General features: G+C 41.9%; 4 protein-coding genes and 1 long non-coding RNA gene across 5 annotated transcripts; 3 read left to right on the forward strand and 2 right to left on the reverse strand.

The window, feature by feature from the left end:
• Positions 1 to 7130: 7130 nt before the first annotated feature.
• LOC6045347 lies at positions 7131 to 11217 on the forward strand. Its single transcript, XM_038266833.1, is given in 5 exon segments — positions 7131 to 7312; positions 7379 to 8050; positions 8244 to 9103; positions 9105 to 9269; positions 10779 to 11217. Coding segments are annotated over 5 exon segments (2064 nt in total). The 5' UTR covers positions 7131 to 7252; the 3' UTR covers positions 11086 to 11217.
• LOC6045346 (calponin homology domain-containing protein DDB_G0272472) lies at positions 11093 to 13593 on the reverse strand. The gene is made up of 3 exons (XM_001862699.2): positions 12968 to 13593; positions 12660 to 12861; positions 11093 to 12430 (listed from the first exon to the last, which is right to left on the reverse strand). The coding sequence occupies exons 1-3, from the start codon at positions 13293 to 13295 to the stop codon at positions 11257 to 11259; spliced, it is 1704 nt and encodes a 567-aa protein (XP_001862734.1). The 5' UTR covers positions 13296 to 13593; the 3' UTR covers positions 11093 to 11256.
• Positions 13594 to 17506: 3913 nt separating this feature from the next.
• On the forward strand, positions 17507 to 18530 carry LOC119765655. The gene is made up of 2 exons (XM_038249987.1): positions 17507 to 17917; positions 17987 to 18530. The coding sequence occupies exon 2, from the start codon at positions 17999 to 18001 to the stop codon at positions 18311 to 18313; it is 315 nt and encodes a 104-aa protein (XP_038105915.1). The 5' UTR covers positions 17507 to 17917; positions 17987 to 17998; the 3' UTR covers positions 18314 to 18530.
• Positions 18531 to 20438: 1908 nt separating this feature from the next.
• Positions 20439 to 22126, forward strand: LOC119765034. The gene is made up of 2 exons (XM_038248097.1): positions 20439 to 20951; positions 21041 to 22126. Exons 1-2 carry the CDS (start codon positions 20922 to 20924, stop codon positions 21377 to 21379), a joined length of 369 nt encoding a protein of 122 aa, XP_038104025.1. The 5' UTR covers positions 20439 to 20921; the 3' UTR covers positions 21380 to 22126.
• Positions 22127 to 22135: 9 nt separating this feature from the next.
• On the reverse strand, positions 22136 to 22700 carry LOC119765035. Its single transcript, XR_005276458.1, has 2 exons — positions 22557 to 22700; positions 22136 to 22502 (listed from the first exon to the last, which is right to left on the reverse strand). It is a non-coding gene; the product is annotated as an uncharacterized LOC119765035 (long non-coding RNA).
• Positions 22701 to 25432: the final 2732 nt, after the last annotated feature.

Consider the following 25432-nt stretch of genomic DNA (forward strand, 5'->3'; position numbering starts at 1 on the left):
CAAAATAAATTAAAGATCGATTACAATACTTGCCAATTCATGGCATCATTTTCCAAACAGTAAATTGGTTCCGCTTTGACAGTTCTAAATTGAGACCGCTTTGCGGACAACTATTCTGCACCCAGATTCTAACTAAGAAAAATCCAAATTTTCAAAGCTCTAAGTTTATTCGTTACGGAGATACGCAAGCTGAAAGTCAAAAAATGGAGTAAAAAACTAGCGTTTTTCGTAAAAAAGGCTGATTGTTTAATTTTAACATAGCTCAACCATTTTAAATGTTTTACTAGGACAAATATACATCGTTGGAAAGGTAATGAGATAAGCTTTGAAACTATTAATAGATAAAATGTAGTTTCTGAACCAAAAACTGAAGTTTTCATCGAATAACTGGAGCATTTTTTTGACAAATCATATTTTTTTGTGTTTGTTAATCGAGTACTTTTTTTTGCTAACCGATGCTAAACATGAAACTAAGATCACTTGAAAGATTGGATTATAATCTAACATTGCTGAAATTTCCAGCCTGCGATTTTTTGCGTTTTCGGAGATATGCCATTTTGAACATTTACGTTTTATCAAAATTTGCTGCAATCTACATATGCGCCCGTTTATTTCACTTGCTTTGCTACCTACTTCGTGGGCATCGTCGCTTCAAAAATCAATACCTGGTTTCAAGAAGTTCGAAATGACTTTATTGGAATTTTCTGTTGCCTACATTGAGTACCTTAGTCAAAATAAGGTATTCGTACCGAAGTTTCTCAAGCGAAACTGGAGAATCTCAGTTTGATACCGGAAAAAGTATTCAGCAAAATGTTGACTTAGCATGATGAATTTCTGCGATCAATCCATGAAACTGATTCACATTTAAGTTCTATGTTGGTTAGTATAAAACATCATAAAAAATACCTTTAACATATCCTGAAGCTGTCACAAACTCTATTTTTATCGTTTTACTTCATAGTTAATATTTTGAATAAAATTAATTTTTCTGTTAGGGTAGGGGGGGGGTCTCAAGTTATATGGCATGGACTCACAAAAAGAAACACACAGCAGTAAATAATAAATATTTGACTTAAAATGAATTTATTACGCTTAACAAAATTTTGTTGGTGGGGAGGAGAGGGGGTGAAAGAAACAGGAGGGAGGGGTTGTCCTTAAAGTGGGGATGTATTAGCTTATCCATAATTTAATAATATAAACTTGCAATACAATATATACGCAATTCTGTTGCACTTGCAAATGTATGAAAAGACTATTTATTATAAACAATCAACTATTGAAAAACATGAAAAGTCATAAAAATCGACGTATATCATTTCAATACCATACAATTACCCAAATTTGTATGAAAAAACATTTAAAAAGCAAAAAAATAATTTGGCCGCCTGTTTGTATGAAGATGGCCCATAGTGCATCGGTCACACGCAATACGCGAGTTCAATCAAAAACACATATATTAAAAAACAAATGATTTCCAGTGTTTTACGCGCAACCGCCCAGAATTTATCGACATGTAGAGTAACAAAAACGAGAATTTTGTATTTATCTTCTCCTCCAGCAAAGCGAAATTGTCTACCGCCAGCGAATGAGTTCACGATAAATCCGAGAAGAACGAGGGTGCACTTGGAACGGGTTTTCTTGAGTCAATTTGTACAAGGGATTTGAATTATACGCAACCTTTTTTGCTGCCAACGATGATCACACAGATTAATTCTTCTTTCTTGTTGGGTATTAGTTAATTTTCAAAACTTAAATAGTTTTGCAAAATTTTGTAAAACATATGCAAATATGGCGTTGGCGTGTACAAACGCCAACATTCTTTGCTTTCTAAGCTAAACTTGATTTTTTAAACTGTGCAAAAATGTGTGTACTGGAAACATGTATCATTTATTTACTGAACATAAAGTGAAATAGTCTGGATATCAATTCCTATAGCTTCGAAACCTTGACCTAGTTTTCGTTGCACTGCTGCTGCAGCTGCACGGCACAAGAGTACTTTACATTCAGGAAGCATCTTCAAAATGAAAACGCCTATCAATGAATGATATTTTTAAATCTGTACGCCAAGCAGGGATTTTTGTTTTCAAAACTGAACAAATCAAGGCCAAAGCGGTCTCCAGCTTAATCACGTCACAAAATGAACCGTAATGATTGTGAAAGACCGCCATCGCAGCCATAAAAAATCTCCTTGTTACATAATTGGAGCACCTGCTGCAGCTGGGATATGCAGGGAAGGTCAATCGATAATGGTTGGGAAAAGAATGTGGCGGCGATGTATTTATAGACAATCCGGATCATTTTTTTGCAAACTTACCCTTCCGATGGTAATGATGGCCCCGTCATCGCCGACGTAGAATCCGGGCCTCCCGGACGGTTGACCAGCGCTGCCGATGTCCTCGCTGTTGTTGTTACTTCCGCTGCAGCAGTTGGCCTGTTTTAGCCCTTGGTAACCCGATTCCAGCTCGGTGTAAGACATTTCGGATTCTTCAAGTTTTCAACTTGAAAGTACGACAAAATCTTCCCTGTCGCCACTTAAAGGGGGCACATTTTTATCGCGCACACTTTTGCTCCGTTGTTGATTAATCGATTTTTTATCTCGTCACAAGCGACCAATTTTGTTTTTCTCAGAAAATTGAAGTGGACTGATTTTCAAATTGACTTTTAGCATAACAACTCGCACATTACGTATCATATTTTAACATTTCTAGCAAGACCATCAATATAAAATCAAGTTCCGATTACTTTCGTGCAGCTTTATTTAAAGAGGACCCCTGTTTCATCGATTTTTAAACAATTTTTCTTTCGCACAGAATGTCCGACATATTTGATTTGCACCCAGGAAAAAAAACAACACGACTAAAGAAAAAGGATTTGCGTTCGTTGACAGCCGTTGCTGCGTGCCTGACAGGTCAGGGGTTTTTTGTTTTGTTTTATTTATATTTACGTTCCTTCTTTCAAAATGAGAAGCTAAAGAATCAAAACAAAAGCGATGAAAATAATCATTGTACACTGTAACTGAAAATCACTATTTGCTGAGTTCGTTTCAGCACTTTTTTGATCAGCAAAGTACGCGGTGCTCAAAATAGAGCTTTATGACGTTTTGTGTACCACATCCCACTCACGATATATGCTAGCAGAGCTGGTTCTGTCAGAATCCTGCTAGAACGGTGGAACATTTCTGCTAGAATGCTGTAAGAATATCCAGCTCTGCAAGAACTCTGTTAGAATCTTTAAGCTATTGTGTTTCATATCCAGTGTTTTTTTTTATTAGGTCCTATTGCGCCTATCAAGAAGTATTAGATTTTGGCGATTATCTTGAAGGCCTGGAGAATATGAGCGCATGACAGCCGCAGTGCAAAACGTAAACAAATACTGGTGTACGTGTGTTTGCACCCGCGAAAAAAATCTACAGTTTTTCTTTACCATAGACAACGTATAGCATTGCGATATGACGATATCTTTCTGCGACGATTAATTGGAGCGCATTATTCTAATTTTTCTCGAAATTATTAATATAAACATATGAAAGACAATAGCTTATAGGTCCTTTTAAAAAAAACTCTAGGTATGTTTATTGGACCTACTAAAAAAACTCTAGAATAGCTTTTAGGACCTTTATTAAGACCTTTTCAACGCGTCCAAAACATTGAAGATCTGACAACCCTATTAAAAGTTATAAGCACTTAAATGTAATTTAGGCACTTTTGGAGGCCGGGTTTCAGATATTTTGTTAAGTATTTTGTCGAAAACGTTGTCCGGACCTCCCATGCGACCTATCGTTGGATAGGTAATAAAGGTATTTTCAACGAGCACGAATTTGATTGTAGATCTGACTCTATCATAAGTTGTAAGCACCCAAGTAACCATCCAGCACTTGAACCCGGTCACTGTTTGGCCCTTAATGCGCTTTCACAGCTGCGAGTAAAAGCTAAACAGTTTTTACTTCAGCTCTAACAGCTACTATCGAGGCTACTATAGTGCTGAATAGTGGCCGCTTTTGGAATTTACTCGGCTGGTTAAGTGCTGGCCTCGACTGTTTCTGTCCACCCCTACGGTAAACGTAAAAAAAGCGAGAGCAAAAGTGTGTCTATCTCCCTGTTCCCCGCCTTTTCCCTACACACTCTCAATTCTATTTTTGGTTTGCCCATAGCTGTTTTACCGACAAGGGGTTGGAAACTCTTAGAGCTATAATTATTATGCTAACCAGTATATCAAAATATATGTTAGTATACTTATTATTTCCTTTACATATCGCCAGTATACTAACCAATATACTGAGAGTATCTTAATATACTTACAGTTTATTGCTTTTCGGTTAGTATACTAACAAGTATACTGGAATATCGTTAGTATACTCAGTATTCTTAAATAATATTACAGTTTCCAGCCCCTTGTTACCGATTAACTTGAAAAATAAAAAGCTTTTAAGACATTGGATCAGCGGTTAGTGTATTTTGACGTAGACTACGTCTTTGTCGAAGGTACTGGGGTGCCATTCGAAAAAAAAAAAACGGATTACTGCGTCATCCGTCAAACGCTAATAGTCGTCGGCTAATATCTTCCTTCCCTCTTATCGAATCGACACGATTTATGTTCCATTCGATTCGAAAATTATTCAGCAATTTGCTATAAAACTTTCATTGTTGGCAAAATAGTTTAACTATTGAAACAATTGAATGTTTTAAAATGTTTTCAAAATGCAGAGATTTTTCAAGCAAAATGATCGCTTCCCATTCACGGACGGGAATGTCAAGTACCTATTTTGAGGGGAAAATCATCCTAGCAACGCGACCGAGTGTCGATCGCGAAAAAGGAGAGGAAGTAGCGGGCCGAAAACATATATAAGAAAGTGCGCCAGTTTTCAGACCAACATTCACGTCTCAGACGTCGGACCGGCAGCAGCCTTCAATTTAAATTTCAGGAATAAATTTTGGTCCTCGGGGGCGACGGAATGCACAGCTTTCTGAGGCTGCTCTCACCCCCAACCCCTCCGCCATCCCCCCCCCCCCCCATTCTTCTCTTAGCATTCTTGCAAAAATTCATACAATAAACGCAATCAATTCCCAATAGAGGAGAAAATCGTGACGTCAGAAATGAACTCAAATCACTCAAAGTTCATTTTGTGAGTGACTTGACCCACTTATCTAAACTTTACGTAGTCTACGCCATTCCGGTTATGTCTGTGACATAACTACTTTGACTTTTTCGTTTGAGTTTCTGGCTTCCAGTATGTCATACAGTAAATATTAATAATTTCGAGAAAAATTAGAATAATGCGCTCCAATTAATCGTCGCAGAAAGATATCGTCATATCGCAATGCTATACGTTGTCTATGGCAACGAAAAACTCAGTAACAACTTTTCAATAGGGCGAAACCCTCAGATGTAAACAAACTGAGTTTTTGTCAGAATCATATAAAGCGAACAAAACTGATCCTAAAACACCCTCCATCATCACAAAATTCCGAAAATACGTAGTTTTACAAGCAAAAAACAAAAGGGCTAATCAACAACATCAATCAAAACAAACCAAATTGAGTTTCCGCCCTTGTGTTTTCATCCAATCACGAGGGGCGAATGTAGTGTTTTCTGGAAGTTCCGACGTATATTTAGAAACACCAAATTTTCGTTATAATTTAGTGAATTTTAAGCTGACAATCCTCAAAATGGATCAAAATGTATGTTTCTGATGTCTCTGACCACAATTCCACAACAAACACAGATTTGTATGATCCTAAATACATAACTTTTAAATTTCAATTATTGTAGTATCGGATCTGGTCTGGTTTCAAAATCTAGACATGAAGGTCCATAATTTACCGGTTCTTGGGACATCCGGGGATTCTGGGTCGAGTAGTTGCAGGACAAAAAGTTAGTGTAGGCAGGTTTAGGAGGAATGCCGTACAAAATCATCGCCACCGTAACCATTGAAGCTATGTAAAGATTGAGAAGGCAGGATGGTGTCGCGAGGTGACCTAGTCGTCAGCTGCCATGTCTCCCACTTCCGGCGGGGACACCCCAAGGAACGTCACTTCAATATAGACCACATCGTCAAACCAACTTGCTACTTACTGTGTATCATAGCCGTGATCCTTGCTCAACGATTCTTGGCCTGAATCGTACTCCTTAGGAAGGCTTTTTAGACAAATTTGTTATCACTGAGGTCGCAAATATCACTGTATTATCACTGACTGTAACGTTTCACAATGATAAAATAGTTGTTTAACCACTTTTTTCTTTAAAAACCCGAAAAATGAACAAAAAACAAAAGGGCGAATCTGTTGTTTACTTTTGCTTTGCGGCGTAACCTGACGGGCTAAACCGTTGTTTTGGTTGAGTGGGTGGCGAATACGGTGGGGCGAAAATGGAGGCACGCTCTTCAAAAAGGCGTAATTTGTTTTTCTCAATTTTTAATAGCAAAAACACCTTAATTAATTTCAAATTGCTCTCTATGATGAAATTATTTCTATTTTCTATTACGTTTTGACAAAATTGATGGTTTTCATGCTTTTGTGTGGAAATAGGAATTGATCGGAATTGCAAAATTTTGAATGTTGATTTTCCCGAAATGACAGGATCGTAGGTTTCGCCCTTTTGAAATGTTGTTACTGAACTGTAGATTTTTTTCGCGGGTGCAAACACACGTACACCAGTATTTGTTTACGTTTTGCACTGCGGCTGCCATGCGCTCATATTCTCCAGGCCTTCAAGATAATCGCCAAAATCTAATACTTCTTGATAGGCGCAATAACTCAGTTTGCTTAATTTGTCGCATAGGACCTTTTGAAAATTTACTCTACATTTCATTATGCCAGATTATGCCAAATATCAGATTTGCCGATTTTTTTTTATCTTAAGTTTATTATAGGAAACACACCGTGCAGGTTTACGATTTTCGATTTTTTTTATAAAATTTCGAACAAGGGAACATCAGCTAATCACGCAACATTCACTGTAACTGAAAATCGCACTTTGCTGAGTTCGTTTTCGCACTTTTTCATATGATTTTTTCAGTTCGACTGCGATTACACAAAAAAGTGTTATCGTAGTTGAACTGAAAAAAACGTATGAAAAAGTGCGAAAACGAACTCAGCAAAGTGCGATTTTCAGTTACAGTGTTCCACAAGTTTTTTTTTTTCATCAAAAGCAGACAAAAAGAAAGTCCGTTGCTTGGTTGCTTAGCAATGCAAAAACAAATAAAAACTATTTTTCCTCTGTTTTTCCCAATATTTAGTCACTAATTTTAGTTAAAATGACTTCCTACTTCGTTTCCCAGTTTAAGATAAACGGAGTTCCTATCCTTCCTCCGGCGGTGAGCATTAAATTTCGCGTGCCAGAAAAATATCAATTCTTTATCACAATATTTTTGTTTAAATAGATGACGCCGGAAGTGATTGCCGAAGTGGCAGAGTACCGCCGTCGGGCTGTCAACGTGGAAAATCGCGTGCGAGAGTTCAAAGCGGCAAAGGCCGCCAGTTTAGCAATTCCGGACAGCCCCCCTCAAACAGCTGTGGCCAAAAGCGACGAATCTCCCGCGCGGTCCAACCGTCGAAATTCCTTCACGCTGGAGGCTCCCAGTCCTGGTTTGCCCAGTCTGCCTCACTTTGGCTCGCCGGTTCATGAACCATTGAAAGCAGAGCCGGCCGGAGCGGAGTGTTCGGACGAATCTCCTCGGCCACGGATCATCCGGTCCAACTCGTACACGCTGGAAAGTCCTAGCCCGCTGCTGATGCAACACATCCAAAACGAAAGTTTGAACATCAAAATGTCCTCGTCGATGAGTGAAATCCGGCGAGAGGAACCAACGATGACGGTGGGGGGCAAGTCCCACGTGAAGCGTTTGAAATTCGAGGGAGGTGTTGATCAGCAGCAGCCGGTAAGGAATAGATCACCCAAAGGATCGGGAGGCGATAAGCCCAAGTGGGCATCCACGAAAAAGGTGGCCATCAAATCTGTGACACCGGTGAAGAAGCTCAAAAGTCCGTACGAATCGACGTCGGCAACGAAACTCAAATTTATGGGTAAAAGAAGCGGAAAACCAGCTAGAAAGGAAAATATCGATTGCTTTTTATTAGTTTTTGTTTAGAGACAGTTTCCAGTAGAATTCTCAAACATCGGTATGGACTCTAATTTCGACTTTCTATCGAATATTTGGAGAATTTCGTTCTGGAACTTGCCTTAACTTTTTTAAGTTGAACTAGATTCAAGCTTGAAATTAATTATCATTATACTATCTCTTGCAGACGGTACCGGTGAATTCCGCGCTCGAAATTGAGCCACAATACTCCACAACTTCATGGCCAAATAGTGACTGCCAGCTACACGTTCAAAAAATTCAGACCGAGCACCAGCAACGCAAGGCCGCGCTTTTGAAACGCCAACAAGAGGAGCAACTTGCCTTGCAGGAAAGATTCCGAGTCCAACAGGAAGAGCTCATGACGATGCTTCTAGATTCCGAGGCAGTTCTCGATGAAATTCACACTTCCACACCACTTCCAACAAGCCCGAACGAATCGACCGTAGAGAGCGATGAAGAATCGCCCGCGCTGCAGTCCTTTCGCAAGTTAAATATTAGCACGAAGCAGTTTAGTCACAGCAACCAATCACAATCCAGCATCGACAACTTGTCCTCCAGCCAAACGCTCCTTTTTTCATCCAACGCAAGCCGAACGAGCAGCGATTTTGAAGATTCCAACGAACTGTTCAAAACATGCAACAACGACACGAACGACATCAATGGTAACATTCAGTTGGAAGGTATTCGAAGCTATGCGGAAACGATTAAGAAAACGCTGCTCGATCGTGACCTTTGCGAACTGACTCAGTTTGATCGTCTTGGCGAACCCGGTGATTTGGTGCGCCGTCAGGCAGCGTCCGTTATCAACGCGTACGCTCGAGGCTACCTCACCAGACGCCTTTTCCAAACGGAACGCGTCCAGAAGGTGATACAGGTGATTCGCGACACGCTTCTCTTCATACTGGACCTGCACCACGAAAGTACGGGCCGGCAGCAGATTCGTAGTCCAGCGGATTTACAGCTGAAGCGTACGCTCCTTCACCAGCTTACTTCTGCTTGCTATCAGCTGCACGAGATATTTTTGGAATACCGGTTTGCAAAGAATGGAAATTATACGCGCCGATCGGGAGAACCTGCGGCGCAAGCTGGAGAATCGACCATGGACGGCCAGTTCGGAGCGATCGATTCGGTCGGGATCTTCCAGCAAGTCGCAAAAACAAAACAGCTTCCGAAAGCTGCAAAAGTGTTCATTGTAAGTATTCTTATTGACACATTTTATGGAACGTGCGTGTGTTTTTTCTTTGCCTTCCGCCTTTCTAATAATGATCAGAAAGTATGCAACAGTTGAAGGTTCAGTTTGGATAGATCTCGGGAAATTTTCTGGAACATCCCTCAGTCCTTTTTGCAGCTTCTACATCGGCCCTCCGCTGCGGGTCCTCAATCACGAGCAGTTCGAACTTCCTCATGCTGCTCCTGGACACATCCTGCCTAACAGTTTCTCTTGACATCTTGTGGTAAACACCTTCAACCACAAAACATGCAGGTTTCTCCAAAAACAACTATTGCGGCATTTACAAACCGTTGGAAAAGTCTGTGCCAAACCTTACCAGATTCCTTAATAGCCCGGCTTGAAAGTTCTTTTGCGAATAAAAGCTAACGAACCTCGTTAAGGCTAGTATGCAGATCGGAAAGGGGCCAAGAAACAACTTTACGAACAGCAGAACAAAGGAGAGGGAGCGATTTCTTGGGGCTTTTCTTCACCCTCTCTGACTTGCTTGCGCTGCCGCTGCTGCCCATTTGATTTTTTTCTTGACCGGTTCCTTCCGAAGTGCGTATACCGCTTTAAGGCTAGTACGTTGATCGGAAGGAAAGGGGTCAAGAAACAGCTTTACGAACAGCAGAACAAAGAAGAGGGAACAATTTCTTGGGGCTTTTCTTCACCCTCTCTGGCTTGCTTACTCTGCCGCTGTTGCCCATTTGAAATTTTTCTTGACCGATTCCTTCCGAAGTGCGTATACCGCTTTAGGTGGGACCGCACGGAAGCTCCCGCAGATGAAAAAACAAACAAAACCATTGCTGGACCGAACCACAAATTTGTTTTTTTTTTTCGACGAAATTCAAGTGAAACCCCCAGAACTCGATATTTATTCACTACGACGCGTTGGTTTTAGTCTTTATCGTCACTTTTAACATATTTTTTGCAATTCCGTCGTGAAACTATTTACTTTTCCTGTCATTCTTGAACGACGAAATAGCCTACTTTTCTGTACCAAAAATAACAGAATCGAATAGCAACACTTTTCAAAATAAATGCTGAAAAGTTCTACTTTTCAGCACTCAAATGGGTGCTGAAAAGTTGAAGTTTTCAGCACTTGTTTCGAAAAGTAACACTTTTGAACATTTTTTTGATTTAAACGATTTATTGACAAAATACATGAAAATTTGACACAAAATTTCACTCAGTGTGTGTTTTTTGGAATTGCAAAAAATGTTGTATGGAACTCGTTGCGAAACTTGATTTTTTCAGCACTCTTCGTATTTATCCAACTCGGTGAACCTCGTTGGATAAATGTACGACTCGTGCTGAAAAAATCCTCTTTTTGCAACTTGTTGCATAAACTACTATTATGGACCGAAACAACCAAAAAAACTACTAAAAGTTTGGGAGTGAAAATAATGTCCGACTTTTCACTAGCAGTGCTGCCAGTATTCCTCCGCATTTTATGGATTTGAAACGTTGACCAATTTTCTTTTCGTTCAGGTACTCGGTGAACATTGAAGGTACTCAATCGTTGGACAATAACAACGGTCCTGAAGAAGACAACGAAGCGCTGCGCCATCAGCCAACACCACCACAAGTGCCTGAGTTTCAACCGAGATCGTTCCGTCCATCACCGGTCATTGCGGAATCGCCACTTAATCTGTCGGACAACCTCACCAAAGCGGTCGTGACTCGGCTGGTAAACCAGGTCAAAAGTGCTGCCGCAAACCAACAGCTGCGACCCAAAACTATGGGAGCGACCAATCGCACCAAAAACAACACCTCTTGGGAACAACGTCATTTTTAACAAGCCATTTTACTCTTCTCAAAGTTAGCGTTTATTGCATTCTTTATACAACATTAGATAAAAATACGTACGACAGGGGCCAGTTGGCAAACGATACATGAGAATAAACTTATTGAAAACGTGAGTCACAAATCGGTTGTAATTTCATGATTAAAACGAAAGGAAAATAACTTATTTTTGTTGATTCTTGTACGGGTTCATGTGCTTGAGCTGTTCCGGATCGTAACGGACTCGGATCGGGGGCATCGCCGGGGTCATTTCGATAATGGCATCATCGACTAAAACCGGTGGTTGACACTGCTGAGAATGATTTGCGAGCTTGTTGTTGATGGGAACTCGCGAAACCAGGTGCCGCGGAACAAAGTCTTGCTCCTTGAAGTCAAAGTAGTGCTCACGTTTATAGCCTTGGACAGTTTTGAGCAGCGGAAGAACTGGCCGTCCCTTGGCCTTGGCGTCCGAGACCAGCTCGTCGGCGTACTTGAGAAAATGCTTGTTTTCTTTCTCCGCGTCATCCTTCACAAACTGCAGCTCAAGTCGCGTGTCAGCCGCTTTTTTGTCGCGAGCTTCTTTTTCATCTGCCTGATCGAGCAACAGCTTGCGCTTAACGTTGGTATCGATCGTCTTCGCAGTGACCTTGCGGCGATCAAAGCCAAAGGTAACGTCCAGGTTCTTCAAACGATCGGCCATTTCCTTACGCTCAAGCTCGGCCTGTTCGGCTTCTTTCTGCTTTTTCCACTCCATTTCCGTCAGATGAGCTTGGATGCGAGCGAATTTTGCTTGTCTCAGCTGTTCTATGCGTTCACGTTCCTTTGCCAGAGCTTCCGCTTCCTTCTCCTTTATCACTTTGTCGCGAATTTGCGCTTCCTCTGCGTACATATGTTCCTGTTTCTCAACGCTGTCCTTAAGCAGATGTGTGTTGTCGCGGAATTTGTGCTTGTTCACGTGGATCTCCTTGCGTTTTTCTGCAATCGTCTTTTGGCCCTCGTTGTAAATCTGGTTCAGAGTGTCTTCAATTGCGGACTCGCGCTTGAGTCTCTCCTCACGTTCTTGAGCCATCCGCATCGACTCGATTGCCAACTTCCTGCGTGCTTCCTTGTTTCGCTCAAACATACTCTTTTCCTGCTCCAACTGTCGGTTGATGTCGTCCTGAAGTGCTTGATGTTGCTTTCGCTCTTGGTCCACCATAAAATTTCGCTGGCGCCGTTGTTCCTCGCGATCCTGTTCGATCTTTTGCTTCAACTCCTTCTTGTAGCCATCGAATCGCCTACGGTCCTCGATGTGTCGCTCAGCGTGAGACATTAACCACCGGTTTGCCTGGGCAATGTCCTGTTGGTCAAGTTGTTTCCTGGAAAAAATGGGGATCATTTGTTTAAACTTGTTGACACCGCAACGGCATTTTTTTGCAGAGTAAATGAAAATTAGAGTTCCCTTAAACCCGAAATAAGTATGGTTATCTCAGCATTCATTGCGTATATTCGAACAGGTGAACTAAGAGGAACTTTAACTAGATTTCTTATATCTGGCAACGCTGCGGAAACTGCACGTGTGAATGCAAATCCATCTAGTAGTCCTACCTGCGTGCTTCTTGTAGCGCCTCCTGTTCCGTCCGAAATTTCCGCTGCTGCTCACGAGCCTTCAAAACCTCGCAAAGTTTGGCCGTACTTTCCAGAACGCGTGGTCCTTCCTTTTCCTTCTGGATCATTTCCTCTGCCTTTTGAATCAACTGTTTCCGTTGAACCTCATCCGCCACTTGCAATTCACGGTAGTGTTTTTCGTCTGAGGAATTTAAGATGAAAAAAAGTAAAAACGTGGTGATTAACGGGCATCGATAACGTCCCCATGGCAGCAGTCCTGGCCGCTACGGTCAAACACAAACGCGAACCTTCAGTCACTCGTTCCAGCTGTTTCCGCACCCGCTCCGCTTCCTTCTTCTCGCGTATGTTCTGCACCGTGTTTTCCCACTTCCGGGTCATCGCCTGCGACTCCTCCTTCAGGTACTGCTTGTGCCGGGACAGCGAGACTGTATGGGCCGTTTCAGGGCGCCGACTTGGACCACCGGTGGCAGTGGACAGCAGCTGTTTCCACTTGTTTGCGGTCAGCACCAGTGCCTTTTGGGAGCCGCCGCCACAATTTGCCGGTGAGCCATTTGCCGGAACAAATCTCGGAGTGTCCGCTTTGGGTTCCACTGGAGGAAACAGTTCCTTGATCATTTTCGAAACGAAAAAATGCGATAGAGTCCGCGTCGAAAGAAAATTTTCACCAGAATGAGAGTGCTACAAAAATTTCCAACGATTGCTTCGATTTCACGGCAAACAGAACGTACCTCCGATGCCATCGCCATGGCAACGACGACGCGCAAAAAGGAACCTTTTTGAAGGCTACCGCGCCACAATTTGCAGCCACGTGGTGGGGGAGCGTGTAGTTATTACGAAACGTGGAAATTCAGAACATTACAGAACAGACGATTATGACATGACCGTAAAGTTCCATTTGCCGCATGACATGGTTCAAAAATTAAATGATGAGTTTTTTTTTATCGCGATTATAGGTTTTAATCGATCCGTCTTAGCGTCCCCTAAGTTGCTATTTAAATTCATACAGTTTTATCATGTATTTAAAAAGTTATGTTAAAAACTGTTTCATATTAAATAAAAATTATGGTAAAAAGGGTGTTTTTCATGAAACCCTCACATGTTATATATTTTTAGAAAGCATATGAGAAGATCTTTAAGGTGGAATAAGAATTTTCAAGATCTGATTTACCTATCTTAAATTACAAGCAGTTTAAAAAATGGTCTAAATTCACATAACCTCAATTGGTCGGGTCTGATCGCCACGAAAAAGCCGTGTAGAGGGATGCCATTTTCCTCAGGTAGTCTATACATGAGAGGAAGGCACCAACCACCTAAAGGTGGATTAAGTAACGTTTTTTATATAGATTTATATATATAGATTTTGAATCTATGACATTTCCCCGAAACCCATATTACCGAAGGGACATTTCCCCGAATGCCACTTCCCCGAAAAGACACTTCCCCTAATAGTCATTTCCCCGCATTCCATTTACCCGAATTTCCCATTTCCCCTAATCGTCCACATCCCCGAATGCCATTTTCCCGAATGGGCCACAATCCCGAATGCCACTTACCCGATTAGTCATATCCCTGGATAGTCATTTCGCTGAATGCCATTTCCCTGAATGCCATTTCCCCGAACGCGGTCAAGGGACCAGCCTAAACCACGTGGACACTTTAAGGGGGGGGGGGTATGGCGCTTGTCCACGATACATACAAAAAAGTTTTTTTGTATTGGGCACCGGGCATTTCCGCTTGGGGACCATCCATAAACCACGTGGACACTTTTTTGGGAATCTGTTACTGAAAGTTTTATAAAGATACAAGCCTTACCCGAAAAACTTCGTCTTTTCCTTTTTTCGTTTGTTGATGTTTTCAGCATTTTCCTTGTTCAACCTCCTATGATCAAAATTTGATTTTACGCCTCTTTTTCCATACAATCTGCAGATTTTCCGGAATCCGTTCCAGAGTTGACAAAGTTGCCACTTTTGGCGTAAGAACCTTCCTTGGGCTTATACGAACCCAACGCAGCACCTCGATCCGACGCTCCGTATAGAACTGATTCGCGTTCAAACAAAACCATCGAAATTTTTTATATATTCAGATTTAATGATTGAAGTAAGTAACAGCCTTTTTAAGTTTGAAACTTTACCATGAGTAAAGTTAACTGTCAATCTTTGTGAGCGTTTTCCTCGAAACACCGAGTTGATTTGCGAGATTTGATGGACCAAATTTGATGAAAAATAGGATGAAGACTTTCAAGACATATCCAGTTTAGTTTAAAAAAAATACAGAAATCAAAAACTGAAGATTTTCTATATGAAAAACAAAAAATAATTATCTTATTTTGAAATAAACTTTTTGATAATCGGCTTTCGTCATGCACACGGCACTGCTTTGACGAGTCTTCACCAAAATGTTGAGCCACTACTTACATACTTCAAAAAGCTATATCTCGGCGATGATACAACTAAATGTCTTAACATTTATTTTGTTAATAGTTGACAATATATATTTGAATGCCCTGAGAAGAGATTTACAAAAAGTTTCTGGGTTTGCCCTTCACATTTTTGCCGATTTACATTTTTGCCCTTAAACTGCAGTAATAATTTGGTGAGCCAGTTCTTGTTATAAAATTGAAACTCCTTTACTTATACTGCCGCTCTAATCTAGTCCATCCCATATGAAAAAAGTGAGTGCTGAGATAACGCTGTAAAAATCCCAAAAATAGTTTCACTATTTTTCTCATTTAAACCAACAATTTCTGTATAATTGTTCATACAATACAGTTTAATAACCCCAACAATCATAAATTTGATTTAAACTTGTGGTTTGGTTGAGCGTTTTAGCAGAATGCATTACTGTGAATACAAAGAGACGATTTGTTCCTTTTAATTCCGCTATATATTTTTAATATCTTGACAGATACGTATTTCGTCTACGACTTGCAGACTTCATCAGTGTTATGTTATCGACTGAAGGTTCATCGCTGGTGTATCCGTATTTGTAGTTACTGTAGGTACTACCTCCTCATTCTTCTTTTGTGCCTGTATAGGTAACAGCTTAAACAGCCACGTTGAGCCATTACCTGAATCCTTGTTGAGTAAACGTTTGTTGCCTGCCTTGAAGATTTCCAAACTTTCGGCGTTGTTTACTGGTATGCTTGGGAACAGTGCTGTTACGTCGAAGGAAACCATTATTTCATCCTCAGCTATCGGTCCCGACTCTAAAAGCTCCTTTGTGAACACCTGCCAACTGATGATCGAACGGATCGGGAAGGGCTTCGGCATACTCTTGAATTCCTCGACAAGCCACTTTGCGATCCGACTGGTTGGGGCATCCACTGCTGAAATGATTTCTCGCATCTCGTTGCCTGGTTTATGCACTTTAGGTAGTGCTTTAATCCTTGGCAGAGTTGGGTTCGATACTCTTAACGATTTTGCAGTTTTCCCAACTGATTTCAAAAGGCCTGCACATTCTTTGATGGTGTTCTCTACTTTGTTGACCATATCGTTTAGCGTGTATCCTCGTTGTAGTGAATATTTTCCCTGTTTCCGAGTTTCTCAAGAAGTTCCTTGTCGTATTCGTCCCGGTCCATGATTACTACCCGGTTTCCTTTGTCCGCTTTTAGGTAGTACACGGGTTTCTCCTTGAGTTCCTTTACTACTCGTACTTCGGCGTTGTCCTGTTGTTTTGTTGTTGCTTCTCGTATTAATTTGGATACCGTCATCCTGACGCTGTTGATTTGTGCTGGAAGGAGCGGGGGAGGTTTTGTCTGTTTTTCGTCGATGCTTTTAGTATTGATAACAGTTTCGATGTCGATAACAATGTTTTCCAGGTTTGGTTTTGATGATACCGCGTACTTAAGACCTTTGTTGAGTAAAGTTAACTGTTCTTCTGAAAAAGTTTCAGAAGAACGATTAACAACGAACTCTTCTAAGGGTTTAACTACTGGTTTCGTTGTAGGGGCAACGTGGGAAATCATTTGTCGGAATTTGTTGTCCAGTATCTTGCGTTTCCTTTCCGATTCGCACTTCTCGGCTACCTTCACTTTCGTCAAAAGGCTTCGAATTCGATGGGGAATTCTTTGGCTAGTTTCAGATGGAGTGAATAGCATTCGAGAGTTTTGATACTCAGTCTACCGTACAGTTTTTTTATGCTCTCTTTGACAAGCTCTAACTCCACCCTCCGGATGATCTTGCTGTCCGTATGACCCTTCGTCCTAATCCTGTGGCTAGTTGATGTAACTCGGTGTTCGACGCATTTTTTCAAGAAGGCGATGTCTTTGTGGATACCTGCGATGATTTTCTTCAGTCCGATGAACTTGTTGTGCTCCGAAGGCTTGGTTGCCATGGTAATTGTGGTTTGGTTTAGCAGAATGCATTACTGTGAATACAAAGAGACGAGTTGTTCCTTTTAATTCTGCTATATATTTTTAATATCTTGACAGATACGTATTTCGTCTACTACTTGCAGACTTCATCAGTGTTCTGTTCTCGACTGAAGGTTCATCGCTGGTGTATCCGTATTTGTAGTTACTGTAAGTACTACCTCCTCATTTTTCTTTTGTGCCTGTATAGGTAACAGCTTAAACAGCCACGTTGAGCCGTTACCTGAATCCTTGTTGAGTAAACGTTTGTTGCCTGCCTTGAAGATTTCCAAACTTTCGGCGACAGCCAGCTTCGATGGGTTTGTGATGTGTCTTAAGATGACCGCGTCGCTAGTTGTGATGTTATGTTTTTCCCGAGGGGGACGTCACTCCGCGATAACACACTAAAACGCACAAAAACGAGCTCGAAAAGCATCAACGCTTCTCATCGTGCCGAGTTTTCACATAACGCCACCTTAAAGCAAGTTATCGCATGTTAACGCGCGTTAAAGCGAGTTAAAGCGGCCAGCGTCTGCTCGACTTTTGAACCAACCGAATCGATCTTGCAACCTTGCTGTCTTAAGTCGAGTAGTTTTTGATCGGGTTTGGCAACTCGGTATTTGTTTTGGTTTATTTTTCCTGCAGTTTCAGGAAAAATAAACAAAGCAATCTGTGAGTTTTATTTTCCCCCCTCGGTGACGAAATCGCTGCTGGTTTGTGCCGCTACGCTGGTGGTCCCCACGGAGCAGGTGAAATCGTCTCGTATTGTGGTGCAGATGCGGTCGCCGAAGAATATGCCGACAGGGTTTGTTGAGGTGAACGGGAACGGACGGGTGGACGACATGGAAGGGAAGACGGAAAATCTTCTGACTGCAAACTCAAGGAGGAGGTAAGATTTCGAGGGCAAGATTTTTTTGAGCGGTCGAGTTTAGGATTTTAATTGTTACCGTCCCCCCAGTGTATCGCCGAAATGTTCGCCAAGCAGCTAACGAATTTCTTCAAGGGCTCGAGAACCATCGCCTTGGCCAGGGAACTGCTGATGCGGCTAAAGATCAGCAATGACGATGAGCGTAGCACAATCCGGGGGCGCGACGGATTCGAAATGGACTCCGAGAGCGTTGAAACGCTAGACGAGGAAGAGGTGGACGTGGATACAGAATGCCTTCCGGTCCTGCCAAAAAATTCATCCGCGAACGTACGTGTAGCGCGACCTAACCGTAATAAGCAGCGACTGTCGGTCCGGAAGTTCAAGAGTTCAAGTTCCTCAGCAGCTGTTCCACGGTGACAAGAACAAGAAGGATGTTCTCAACGAACCAGGAAGAGTTAGCAGAATGGGAGGCAGGAGGAGGCTGAATGCGTCGCGATTTGGAGATTCGGGACCAGCTGCAGGATTGCAACGAGTCGATCAAAAAGCTGACCGTGGCAAGTTCATGAAATCAATTCTGGAAGGGCAATCTGGAGTTGATCGAGTAGTATGAAATAAATCAAAAAATATATTTAAATTTATGGTTTATTGTCTTCCGGAGGATCATCCTGCTCCACTTTTCGTTTCTTGGCGTGGTACTTGTGGAACTTGTTGACCCGGAGCACGGAATTATCCCGCTTGAATGCATATTCCGCAATATGATTGACGAGTGACTTGGCCAACAGGTGTTTATCGATGGATTCCTTCCACATATGGTCCATTATTACGTTGCACGTAGAACACATCAAATCTTTGCTGTCCAGATCGACGTGATGCGTCCCTTCCGGATTTTGCATGACCCACATAAATGACACGAAACCCTCGTCGGTGTACTTTTCACCTCCTCCCCTTCTTCACGATCCTCCACCAACGAAAGTTTCTTCTTGATCTTCCCCGACGGCTTCGATTCTTCTTTTGTTTAGCGAGTGGAAGAACGACTTAACTCCTTGTTGGCCGCGATCAGCAGGTTCAGCAACGTGGCCGAGTTATTGATTTGTAACCGCGACGGTCTCCGGAACAACTGCGGCTTCTATTCTGTACCGGCTGCAGTCGAGCTGGCCGCGTTGCATGTTTCTATCGGCGATTTGTTGTTGTTGCCCGCGCCAGAAGCTTAATCACGCCGTTCTGTTGGACAGGTTTGAATTAACTAGAGTTAAAACTCGAGTAAGCCACTTCACGATCAAAACTCACCAACAGCAGGTTGCGAAGATCGGTTTGGTTAGCGGCTGCAGCTCAGATTAGCGGGCTTTTACAGGTGTCGGGCCAGGTGGTACGATTTTAAACGTTTCGTCTATGTTGATCTCCGCAATGCAAACTCCGGGATCAGTTTCTGCAGGTTGAACCTGGCAGTCATCATCCAACAAGGTTGGCCGTTTCAAGTCTCTGAAACATGACCCTTGAAGGCAGCTGCAAATGTTTCCTGGTACACCGGTCCTTTTTTGGTTTAAACTTTTGTTTCTTTACGAAAAGTTGGCAGGAGATTTTATTTTTCAAGAAAAAAAAGCAAAACAAACTGCTCGAATGATTTGACAACGAGATCTGTCATTTGCTGTTGACAGTTCTCGCTGTCAAAAAAAATCGAGCAGTCTGATGCGTGAACGCAAGAAAAGGTAAAGCAAAAAGCGAGTTAACGCGGTTATCGCGCGTTAAAGCGGAAAAGCAAAAGTTAGCGCTGCAAAGGTATGAAAAGGAAGCTTTATCGCTCGGTCAACGCGGGAGTGACACCCCCCTCGGTTTTTCCTCGATGATGTGTTCGGTTACTGCTGACCTGTAATGGGGGACAAATCCTTTCCGTTTTTCCTCCTTGGCAATTTTTGATTTAAACAACTAAAAATTTTGAGGTAAATTTGTGGTATGTTAAACAAGAGACTGACTTGACTTTATTTGTCCATAAATAAAGGCAGATCAGTCATGGTATCAAGGTAGGCTTGAATATTTACACCAGAGGTGCAACCTAGTTTGTTTTGGTAGTTTTCCAAGTAAATAATGATCACCAAATGATAAAAATTGGTTTATTTCAGATTTTGATAGAATTCCCAGGTATCAAAATATAACCAGCAACGGCACTAGAAATGGTTAAACTACAGATGCAAATGACATGTAACTGCAAATCTGGACTGCTCAACCCTTGAAATTAATTTAAAAAATAACTCCGCTTATCGTAGGTAGGTGGAATTTCTTCCAGAACCAGGATCAAGCCTATTCATTCAAGACCAAGTAGAAGTAATTGTACTGTGTTGATATTAGCCGTAACGGCATGTTTTTATATTTCTATCCGTGGTTTTTCCTTGCAAAAAAAGCACAAAAGGTTTGGATTGTTTCGTTTTTAATATTCAAATATTTCTACAGAAATGAACCGATAATAATGTTTTCAAGCTTTACGCATTCTTAAAGACATACTTTGTAAAATTCAAGCAAAACAATGTAAAAGGTCCAAAGTCAAAAATGTAAACAAAACACATTTTTCCTTCAAACGGTGCTAAGGGTGTTAAACTATCGCTACATATCGAGATACGTATGAAAAATGTGATTTTTAAATGAAAAAACATATATTTTACCAAAGGCCGAAGTCAATGATATTTTGTTTGTATTCAAAATCCTCATAGACCCTTTGGTTCTAAGGGCCAATGTGGAAACTGGGTTGTTTTGTTTTGGATTCGTGTTTGACCCAGGGACAAAAACAATGTGTTTCAAAACAAACAGCGAAACAAAGAATGGCCCTTTGTTTTGAATTACTGCGAAACAGCAAGCTTCCGGGACAGAACGGAGTAGCGATGCAGTGCGAGGCCACGGGACAGATATCTTCTTCCGGCTGTATCGAAAAAGACGATCTGATCAACCCGAGAATCAACCTAGTCAACGTGAACAACGGAATTCCGAACAGTTCGCGCGCCCGCTTGAAACTCCTGCCAGCGCTGGCGGGAAGAGCATGACGCGTTCTATTTCATCACGGCTTCGGGTGAGTGGACAATTTTGAAGGAACAGATTCCAATACAATACAATACAATACATACAAATTCAAATTTGGTCATTATATCTCTCTTTTAGATTCCAAAACCCAGCAGCACCACAATTCTGACTGTCCCCGTCTCTTCATTTCTTTTACGGAGGAAAACCTGCGGCCGCATGTCAACAACGCCTCGCTTCGGCAGCAACGACGTGCACCAAGTGAACCTAACTCCGCCAACGACTACGCCACGAATAAGCCCAACCGGCGACGTCCGGAACAACCCGATGGTGTCAAGCGCTTCGAACGATTACGGTAGTGGCTACACGAGCGAGGCCGACGACACGAGCACCAACACTACGTCGCCGGAACATCAATCCGGAGCGGCGGATGCGTCAGTGTTCAAAACAAGAATATGCTGGCCTCGAACGCGATCATAAACTCAGGTTGCCATTACTGCTCCGATGATGGGTGTTGGCGAAGAACCGATAAAGGCAGCATTTGAGGAAATCTGCTACCGGAAGAAGCGACGGCCGGTACAAGCTTGTGTACAAGTCAGCGCCGTTGCAGAATCGAATACCGACACGTGTTCTTCGCCTTTTGGTGAACTCAACCGGAGTGAATGGCAACCGCCAACCGCCACCTCGACTGATCCAGACGACTGACAAATCCTCCACGTTCCAATGCAATCTGCGACGTCTCGAATTAACTTTTCCACTAACAGAGATTTAGTCAAAATAAAATTTCCCCAGTATTTCTGTCCAATTTATACACCCTCAAGTCGTGCGTCATTATGATTCCAGTAACTGTCTGGTTTTGAAAACAAAGAAAAACGAAACAGATGAGCGATGTACATGAATTTATTAAATAAAACCATCACTTGAAGTCTCTGGTAGTCCATTAAATGGGCCGTTACGACTGCGGCCGTTACTAGCTTGGGTACAAGTCACCGAGTACAACACCGACACGTGTTCTTCGTCCTTGACCAACTCAACCGGGCCACCTCGACTGATCCTCCACGTTCGAAAACCATCTGCGACGGCTCCAATCAACGAGGTTCACCTTTCCACTTACAGAGATTTATTCAAAATAAATATTTCCCAGTATTTCTGGAAAATTCCTACACTCCCTACAGAAGTGCATCATTATGATTCTATATATTTTCTGGTTTTTAAACAAACTCAAAACACGAATCATTTACATAAATTTATTACATAATACCATTTCTTTGCTGTTCCATGTCACTAGTTCCGATGAATCTACCCGTTGAAAAGTACATTCGCACTGATAACTCCTTTTTGCCTGGTTGTAGCCGGTCAAGCCGTCGGTGCCATCGACCCGTCGGCAACGTACAGGTTCGACGGCGAGTTCGACGGAGATAGTCATGCGATTTGGCGGCTTGGTCTCCACGTCTCCGATAATGGAATGCAACAATCGCCTCCGTCGGCATCGTAGGACGTTATTCCTTCCACAAATGTCCTCACATTTTTTCCTTGAGCACCTACCGACCATTATTATCCAAGTTTGTGGGCTTCCCTAGCCATCTAAGTATCACGAACTTTCCTGCAAAATAAGAACTTTGTTATGCACTTAAAATCACTAAAAGTTTTAACTTACCATTTGGAATGCAGGAATACTCGATGTGCAACAGAAATTGTAATAAAAAACGCGATATTAACTGTTAAATCAACAAAAACGGGCGAAAATATTTTTTTTATTCAAAAGGCCAAACACGAAAGCGTGATTTGCTTTGAATTGGCCTACGAGGCCAAAAAAACAAAACAATAACAAAAACAAATCCTGCCGTCGTGTTTGGCCGTTTGACATAGGACCCAAATGGAAACTGAAACACGCCAATGTTTACAAAGGCTCTAAAACGCAAAGGGCTTGCAAAGGGCTTAATCTGATCCCGCATATTGATAACTTTTTTTCCGGCCTATCTTATTTTTGACAAAGAACTTTGTCCTAAGGTTTCTATACGTGGTCAATCCAAAATTTCCGCGAAGCGAAAACGTTACGTGACGAATTCCCCTCTTAGGTACACGCTGGTTGGTCGAACAAACGTTTCCCAATCAGTCAATCGAGAGACGTGATATTGATGTATCTAAAATTACCCCCACTCCACCTCATAATTTTCGGATCGTTGACGGGGCAACAAAACTAAACCTAAACCAACAAAACTCGGCTCGGTTGGTCCCGAAAATTCATTCTGTTGCTGGACGTCGACGAGTCAACATCAGGAGCAGATGGTCTGGTGGCCCGGGAGCAGATGGCATGGATCAGCCAAGACATGCCAGCCGGCATTAGAAGGAGTCGATAATTGGAATTGGCCACCACCTAAAGTGGCCGGAGGCCCCGGGGATGTTCCGATGGGGGGACATTTGCCGAACCATAAGAGTAGGGGCAATATGGGTATCAAACTTTATGGTTTTTGATACTGGATATGAAATTTTACATTTCGGCAGTAGTGACCACAATCCGGAGTGGCCGGAGGCCCCGGGGATGTTCCGACGGGGGAACATTTGCCGAACCATAAGAGTAGGGGCAATATGGGTATCAAACTTTATGATTTTTGATACTGGATATGAAATTTGACATTTCGCCAGTAGTGGCCCCAATCCGGAGTGGCCGGAGGCCCCGGGGATGTTCCGATGGGGGGACATTTGCCGAACCATAAGAGTAGGGGCAATATGGGTATCAAACTTTATGATTTTTGATACTGGATATGAAATTTGACATTTCGGCAGTAGTGGCCACAATCCGGAGTGGCCGGAGGCCCCGGGGATGTTCCGATGGGGAGACATTTGCCGAACCATAAGAGTAGGGGCACTATGGGTATCAAACTTTATGATTTTTGATACTGGATATGAAATTTGACATTTCAGCAGCAGTGGCCACAATCTGAAGTGGCCAGAGGCCCCGGGGATGTTCCGATGGGGGGACATTTGCCGAACCATAAGAGTAGGGGCAATATGGGTATCAAACGTTATGGTAATTATGAATCTAGTGAATCTTGGGAAAATTTGGACCAGACAATGTAATCGAAAATTTCAACAACCATCTTGCAAAGTTCTTTGTCATACTGGTCATGTTTAACATAACCACCTGCACCTTTTTCATCAATTTTACAAGAATAATTACATTTTTGAGTTAAATTGAATATGGGGATGCATAACACATCTAGTTTCACGCATTTTACTTGAATAATAATCGCAGTTGGCCAATTAAGTTCGAAATCTCGTTCGAAATAGGAATTGAAAAACCAACCGCAGATTTCATCCTCGTTTTTCTCAATGTTTTGAAAAATAAGATGGGACGTTTTACAATGTTTTGCTTGAATTATAACAATTCTGCATCCACTCAAACGATTTTCAGGACATTTCTTTATGAGGAACTGACTTGCCTTTATTTTGCATTTTTGGGACAGCACGAAAGTCATATTTATTTTGAGATTTTTAGAACAATCACTACTTGTTTATTCAATAGGCTAAAGGAACATGTAAAAACAAGACTTTTGTTAAGTTTATCTCATTTTTGTCAAAAATACATATGGGACGAACTAGATTGAAGCGGCAGTATACACCCTAACCAAAAATCATAATTTTCTCACTTTTCATACGAATTTTTCAGTTTAACCCAAATAACCATTTATTTGGTTGTAGTACCTGAACCAGGGCCTCGGCGATGGCCTGATATTAGCTACCGAACTACATTGGCAATATGGCGTCGTTTGTTTACAGACATGTGATTTTTGTGTGGACGAACCGAAAAATCTACTTTTTTGGAAATATTTCTATAACCATTGTGTACTAACTTTAAGTCATACAAAACAGACAAAATTTCAACGTCAATATCAAAGGAAATGCCGAATGGGGCAAATCTACGTGAAATTCATTTTAATCTAAAGTGAACATCATGCGAAAAATGGATGAAAGGTTTTTCGCTAACGATCAGCTGATTTCAAATGATTATCACATCAAATTGACATGAAAAAGGCGTGTGGGTCAAAGGCAAAGCACAGACAAACAGACATGACAGTCCAGGTTACCAGTTTGTCCCAAAAGTGTAACGAACTTTTTTCAAAAATCGGAAAGCATGGTTTCTACTTATCGGATTCGCCGCTAGAGGCGCTCTTGTGTTGAGTAGCAAATGACAGCTTTCATATTCATCTTGTTTTGATTGCCGCCACAACACGTGTTTTTATTTTATCTGCAACGGATTTTCTTTCGAAGATTACGTCCAAAAAACATTTTTCTGGGGCGCTCCCGTCGGATTAATCTGTATGTGTTGCCGTCCAACAGGCCGAATTTTGATGTGGTTCTGTCCGACTATTTGAGCCGCTTCAAAAACGGTAGCCCTGTGATGTTATGGGTGTTATTTACACGTGGAAATCTTAGCCTTCTTGGCCGGTGTTGCCGCTGGCACCGGTGCAGATGGGTGCTTAAATTGAGAATCTTTAACCCCCTTCCACCGCAAAGGTTTTGCAGGCCATT

This window comes from Culex quinquefasciatus, chromosome 1 (genome assembly GCF_015732765.1).
Source record: "Culex quinquefasciatus strain JHB chromosome 1, VPISU_Cqui_1.0_pri_paternal, whole genome shotgun sequence".
In the NCBI taxonomy this organism is placed as follows: Eukaryota; Metazoa; Arthropoda; class Insecta; order Diptera; family Culicidae; genus Culex; species Culex quinquefasciatus.